Source organism: Dendrobium catenatum, unplaced genomic scaffold (genome assembly GCF_001605985.2).
Source record: "Dendrobium catenatum unplaced genomic scaffold, ASM160598v2 original_scaffold_244024, whole genome shotgun sequence".
NCBI classification, from domain to species: Eukaryota; Viridiplantae; Streptophyta; class Magnoliopsida; order Asparagales; family Orchidaceae; genus Dendrobium; species Dendrobium catenatum.
Window position 1 is genome coordinate 744 of NW_021562431.1, and position 7,200 is coordinate 7,943.

Sequence of the window (7,200 nt, forward strand, 5' to 3'; positions counted from 1 at the left end):
GGAGTTAAAAAAGAGTAAGCTATTTAAGATACCGACGATATGATAAAGAATATAACATTTTTTAGGATAATATATCATATTCTTCTAAAAAAAAATTGTCCTATAATTCTTTCTCTCTTCCCCTTACACACGCTATGTGCGTGCACTTGATTTTTTTTTCTTTTTAGAGAAGTATAACTTTTTTTTTTTTTCAATTTGAATTTATATCTGATAATTCAAATAATTGTTAGCCTAAATATTATATTAGTAATTTTGATTTTCAATATACAAGTTACATTTAACAAGTTTCATCACATTTTGAAATATCTAAAATTTTACATGCCACATATTAATTTTTTAGGGAAACTTGACATTAAATGCCTAATAATAGCAAAAATTGAAAAAAAAATGTCATATGTTTCATTTCTTGAGAAAATATACATGAAAATTTTCCCTATACCAAATTAAAATACTCTTCTTTTAACCGTAGAGTACGTATTTTAAGTCTGTACTGACTAAAATTGATTCAAAAATAATTTATATAAGATTCAAATAATACTTGGTCAAGGTTGATATCATCTGTGAGAAAATTTGAGTCTTATTCGAACTATATTTAAACCATACGTTCTATTTTAAAGATAAGTTCAAACATTATTGAAAAGAATTTATACTAAATTTGAATACTATTTCGATATTTTAATAACATTTATAAGCATAAGTTTAGAACATGATTATATTGAGTTAAACAATGCTTAAAATGATTTGAATAAGTTTCAAATAGTGCCAATGCAATAACTATAAGACAACATATTATAAGATAAACATAATATAGTATAATCCAAAAGCTATAACACATCACAATGAGCTACATTACATCGTTGCATAATACTAATTCCGCATTACATTAAATCAAATTAATTACAATGTTCTTACCACAACAAAGTGAGTATGATCACAACTATAACACAACATGCAAAAGCTTTGATATGATTGAATACAATCACAAAATCCATTAACACAACATAATTGAACTGCTTGCTCTTATGTCTCAAAAAAGTGTTTCACAATTGAATATTGATGAAACCAGCCTCTTTATATTTAGTATAGTATAGTTAGGGGTGTACATATTTGACATGACCCGAAAATTCGACTCGAATCCGACCCAAAAATTTTGGATTAGGGTCAACCCGAACTCGAAACAGTCGGGTTCAACAATTTGACCCGTTTTAAAAATTAGATCAGGTTCGGGTTTTTTGACCCAAAATTGACCCTAAACTGACACTTTTTTACCCGAAAATTCATTTTTGACCCAACAACCCGAGAATGACCCGTTTTGGACACGAAAAGAGATATTTACCCATTTTTTGACCCCGAAAACTAGCAATTTTTGTTGGCATAAGGTCATTTGGGGCGTGTCGGGTTGACCCGGAGCCGAAGCGGGTCAGGTTCAATTCTAAAAAACTCACATATTTTCAAAAACAAGTCGGGTTCGGGTTGACCCGAATAGCGCCGTGTCAATTTCGGGTTCAACCCGAACCCGACCCATGACCTGAAATTAACACCCCTAAGTATAGTGCTTAAGATACTCATGCACTTCTCTATAAATTGCTTAATTGCCCTAAATAAGGAAGTGTATTTCTAAATTATAATCATGAGTTCAAACCATCAAACAAAAAATCAAAAGAGTAATTTAAATTATTTTAAAATAATGCTAAACCAAATTATATAATCAAAATGCATACATTTGCATTATTATTTACGAGCACATTCAAATGCTAATCAATAAAATTCAGCATTAACAATATCATGTCAATATTTAATATTTAACATAATGATATCATTAGCTTCAAATTATCTAATAATTTTTTTCAGTATTGATGTAGGTAATCTGCACAGAAATGTTAGCTGGAAAAACAGAGAAAATTGCTAGGCAATGGAATAGTAGCAGAACTACTAGAAACTTTGTTAAAATGCAAGAACTGATGAACCACGGCTATTCCCGTGGTAATATGGAAGCTACGGTATAATATATCTGTAAAAAGAAACTATAGTTGGCTCATATGCCAACGGCCTAAAAACAGAAATAAAGTAAACGAGGGAAAGTGGAGAACGTCCCTAACAGCCACAGCCAATGCACATGGCTTGATAAAATGTTCCTGCATAACACCGTATCAACGATGCTCCGCATCATATGTCCCCTCTCCAAAAAGTTGCAGCCCTGTCGTTGGTTCGACCAGATCATCATCCTTTGGGTGATAGTGGTATAAATCTGCAACGTTGAAAGTATTTGGTGTGTTGAATTCCGCAGGTAGCTGAACGATATAGGCATTATCGTTAATTCGACGAAGGACTGGAAATGGGCCGAATTTCCTTTGACCGAGTTTGCTGTATGCCCCGGCTGGCAATCTTTCCTTCTTCATCCGCACCCACAAAAGATCACCTTGTTTGAATACCTGCCTTCGCTTGTGACAATCTGCATCCCGTTTGTATTTGGCATTGGACTCTTCCAGTTTTGAGCGCACCTTGGCTAGTAGCTCCGCAAATTGATCTACCATCGCAGCTGCGGCCTTGCTCTTACAGTTCGGAATTGCTGCAACATCTAACACAGTATTTGGTGTTTTAGTGTATACAATTTCAAATGGAGACATACCCGTAGACCTGTTCGTCATGGCGTTGAATACAAACTCTGCTTGGCATAGCACTTCATCCCATAAAGTTGGCTGCTCTTGTACTAAATAGCGCAAAAGGTTTCCCAGAGTTCTATTAACGACCTCCGTCTGCCCATCCGTTTGGGGATGATATGACGAACTCAGTTGAACTTGCGTCTTGAACCTTTTCCACAGCTCCCGCCAAAGGTGACTGATAAATTTCACATCCCGATCTGAGGTGAGACTTCGAGATACTCCATGGAGTCTGACGATCTCCCTAAAAAATAGTTTAGCAACATTCTGTGCGTCAAACGTTTTCTTGCAGGCGACAAAGTGAGACATTTTGGAGAAGCGGTCCACAACGACCATAATCGAGTCGTTTCCTCGCTTGGTGCGGGGTAATCCGAGAATGAAGTCCAGGCTTAAATCTTCCCATATAGATTCGGGTATTGGTAACGGCTGATAAAGTCCAGTGTTCTGTCCTCCTCCCTTATACATTTGACAAATTGAGCAGCGATCTACATACTTGCTGACATCTCTTCTCATGTGAGGCCAGTAGAATTTGCTTTGTAGCTGATCCAGCGTTTTGTCCCGTCCCGCATGAGCAGCTAACCCTCCTCCATGAACTTCCTGAATTATTCGCTGCCTCCATGATGATTGTGGTATACAAAGAAGGTTTCCCTTAAACAAGAACCCGTGCCTCAAGTTGTAATCATCACTGGATTCCTTGTGAATACACTGGCGCCAGTGCTGACCGAAGTCTTTGTCCTCTGGGTATAAATCTTGAAGCAATTCTAATCCAGAAAACTCTGTCTGCAACTGAGTAATAAGGGCGGATCGGCGGCTTAGTGCATCGGCAACTCGATTTTGGGCGCCGCTCTTGTGTTTTAATACAAATGTAAATTTCTGTAGAAATAATATCCATCGCGCATGCATACGATTGATATTTTTCTGAGTGTTTATATATTGTAGTGCCTTATGATCACTACATAAAATGAAGTCCTGGTGCAACAAGTAGTGCTCCCACTGTTTTAATGCTCGAATTACCGCATACAATTCCTGTTCGTAAACAGACCATCGTTGTCGTGCTGGGCATAATTTCTCACTGAAGAATTCGATGGGCCTGCCCTCTTGAGTTAACACAGCCCCAATACCCACCGTAGAAGCATCCGTCTCTTGGTAAGGCTAATACCGGAGCAGAAGAAACAGCTGACTTTATTGCTTCAAAACTAGCCTCTTGATCACTTCCCCACACGAATTGCTTCTGTTTCAACACATCTGTCAAAGGAGCAAGGATGACACTAAAGCCCCTTATAAATTTCTTGTAGAAATTCGCCAAACCATGGAAGCTTCTTATGTCGGTGAAGGATTTAGGTGTAGGCCAGCCGACTATGGCTTCTACTTTCCTAGGATCTGCACAAACTCCCGCCGACCAAATTTTAAATCCTAGGAAGTATACAGCCTCCGTGGCAAATTCACACTTCGATAAATTTAGATACAATTTGTGTTGTCGGAAGGCCTCAAATATTTGTTCAAGGTGCTGCAAATGCTCCTCCAAGTTAGAACTAAATACCAGCACATCATCAAAGTATGCCACACATATTTTATTCAAAATGGCTTGAGGACTTCATTCATTAATCTCATGAAAGTAGCTGGAGCGTTGCACAATCCGAATGGCATTACACGCCACTCATAAAGTCCTTCTCGCGTTTTAAACGTTGTCTTCCATTCGTCTCCGGGTCTAATCCTTATCTGATGATACCCACTTCTTAGGTCCAATTTAGAGAAAATTTGGGACCCGGCTAGCCTTTCCAGCATTTCTTCAATCCTTTGCATGGGGAACCTGAATTTAACCGTAATCTTGTTCACTGCCCTGCTATCTACACACATGCGCCAGCTTCCGTCTTTCTTAGGTACCAACAAGGCCGGAACAGCACACGGACTCAGACTGTGTTGAATTAGCTGTTTCTCCAACAGTTCCTCTACAATTTGCTGTAGAATCTTCTGCTCCTTCGGGCACAACCTGTAATGTGGCAGGTTTGGTATTGTTGATCCCGGTATTAAGTCAATGTTGTGCTGAATGTTTCTCAAGGGAGGTAGCTCTGCTGGGAGTTCGATAGGTCCGAGATCTGCGTATTTCTTCAGCAGCTCCTTCACAGTATCTGGCCAACTTTCCTTAACTGCATGATTCTGCTCCTTAACAATGAGGGCCAAGATTTGAGACGATGTTCTCCAGGCATGAAGTAGTTGATTTCCCAAAACTACAAGCATTGAAGCTTTATTATCGTGAACGATTGGTTCTAATTCCCCTGTGCCCGGCAGCAGTCTCAGCACCTTTCCTTTCCAATTGAAAGTATATGTGTTTGATCTACAATCGTGTGTGGCTCCCATATCGAATTGCCAAGGTCTTCCGAGGATTAAATGGCTTACATCCATATCGATTACATCGCATACTACTTCACTTGAATAATTTTTCCCAATGGAAAATGGAACAACGCAACTTTTAGTGACAGCCATTTCAACCCCTTTTTTTACCCAGCTCACCTTATACGGGTGGGTGTTTGGAGACGTTTTAAGTTGCAAAGTCAGAACTGCAGCCTTAGAGACTACGTTTTCAGTGCATCCACTATCCACCAGAACATCACAAACTTTCCCAATAATAGTGCCTTTGGTTTTGAAGATGCGGTTTCTTTGTGATTTGTCTGCTACTCTTGGTGCGAAGAGCAGTTTTTGGATTACACATACTAATGGTTCGCCTTCATCCCCCCCTACATCTTCCAGCGTATTTTCGAGAACCTCATCTGCCTCGTCAATTGCATCCTCATCCTCAGCCTCAATTATGTGTAATTGGGGTCGTGTTGGGCACTCATTAGATTTATGTCCTTGCTGGAAGCACCTGAAACATTTAATTGTTGTGGGTTTATCATAAGGATTATCTTTGGACTGACCTTTGAACTTCGGTGTAAACTTAGTCTACCCCGTCTTGTTGACAGCATTGTTGGGTATGTAATTTCCTCCACCGCTGGATTGTACACGTCCAGTTGGAGCCATATTCATATTGGCTGAACGATTGCTGTCTGAAGCGGGTTCAGCAAACTTCTTTCCTTGGCTACTCTTCCCGTGCCTGGACATTTGCATTTCCACCCTTAAAGCATAGTTTACCGCCTGAGACAATGGCCAGACAGTGTTTAGCTCCAATTTCTCTTGTATAGCCTCTTTCAGTCCCCCCACATACCTTGCTACTAACTGATTCGAATTTTCATTTAAATTATTTCTTGCGCACAGTCGGTGGAATTCCTCCGTGTAGTCACTCACGGATCTATTTCCCTGCGAACAGTGCTGATATTGCATGTATAATAGTTGCTCATAGTCGGTCGGTAAGAACTGACCTCTGAGTAGTTGTTTCATTCTCCACCAACTGCGTACCGGTCCTTTGCCTTCTCTTCTTCTAGACTGTAATAGCTGAAGCCACCACGGACTAGCTCTCGATTTCAGTCTACAGGCAACGTACTTTACTTGTTTCATCGGCTCGACGTCCATGTATTCGAAGAATGTCTCCACCGCGCGCTCCCAATCTAAATAGTCTTCAATGTGTAATCTCCCGTCGAAGAATGGGATGTCCATCTTCACGCGAAATTCGCTGTGTTGTCGATCATTCCCTCTTATTCGCCGCCGGTGATGATACCCTGTATCTTCCTCCGAATCCGAAAGTTCCAGATCTCTGAACATTTCCACACCTTCGTCGGAATCGGATGCATCCCTGTTCGGGACCCTTCCTCCCTCTATTCCACGCCTACCGGTGGGATTAAACAGCATTGTCGTCCGCATTGTCGGATTACGATCCAATCGCATCAGGATTGAACGCAGGTCTCTCCGCACATCCGCCTGGAATTGTTGAGCTTCGGTAGCAACTTCCTCGACATGCTGCGATAGTCGCCGATGTTCTGCCCAAAGGGCTTCAAGGCTTCGTTCTTCCCCGGGAGCCACCCGTCTACTGCTTTCAGCCATCTGGCTCTGATACCAATCTGATGTAGGTAATCTGCACAGAAATGTTAGCTGGAAAAACAGAGAAATTTGCTAGGCAATGGAACAGTAGCAGAACTACTAGAAACTTTGTTAAAATGCAAGAACTGATGAACCACGGCTATTCCCGTGGTAATATGGAAGCTACGGTATACTATATCTGTAAAAAGAAACTATAGTTGGCTCATATGCCAACGGCCTAAAAACAGAAATAAAGTAAATGAGGGAAAGTGGAGAACGTCCTTAACAGCCAATGCACATGGCTTGATAAAATGTTCCTGCATAACACCGTATCAACGATGCTCCGCATCAAGTATACTCCGAACTCTGCATGTGATCAGAGTAGTATAATGTCTCCATCTAAGTATGATTAAAGTAAACATCTACATAGATAACAAGGCAACTAAAATGATTTAATTTCAAAAGAGATGGCAAGAGCGAAATAATAAATTCAAACTATGTTCATATTATGTTCAAACAATATTCAAACTTTGATTTAATTCATGCTTGAACTTTATTTTAACATTGATCAAATCTTAGCTGAGTTTGC

At 40.0% G+C, this 7,200-nt stretch overlaps 1 protein-coding gene across 1 annotated transcript; it reads right to left on the reverse strand.

The window, feature by feature from the left end:
- Window positions 1-3,729: 3,729 nt before the first annotated feature.
- On the reverse strand, window positions 3,730-6,666 carry LOC110114275 (the record flags this gene model as incomplete). The annotated part of the gene is made up of 3 exons (XM_020847101.1): window positions 3,730-4,167; window positions 4,311-5,523; window positions 5,605-6,666. Coding segments are annotated over 3 exons (2,713 nt in total), but the record flags the coding sequence as incomplete, so codon positions are not given.
- Between the last annotated feature and the right edge of the window lie 534 nt (window positions 6,667-7,200).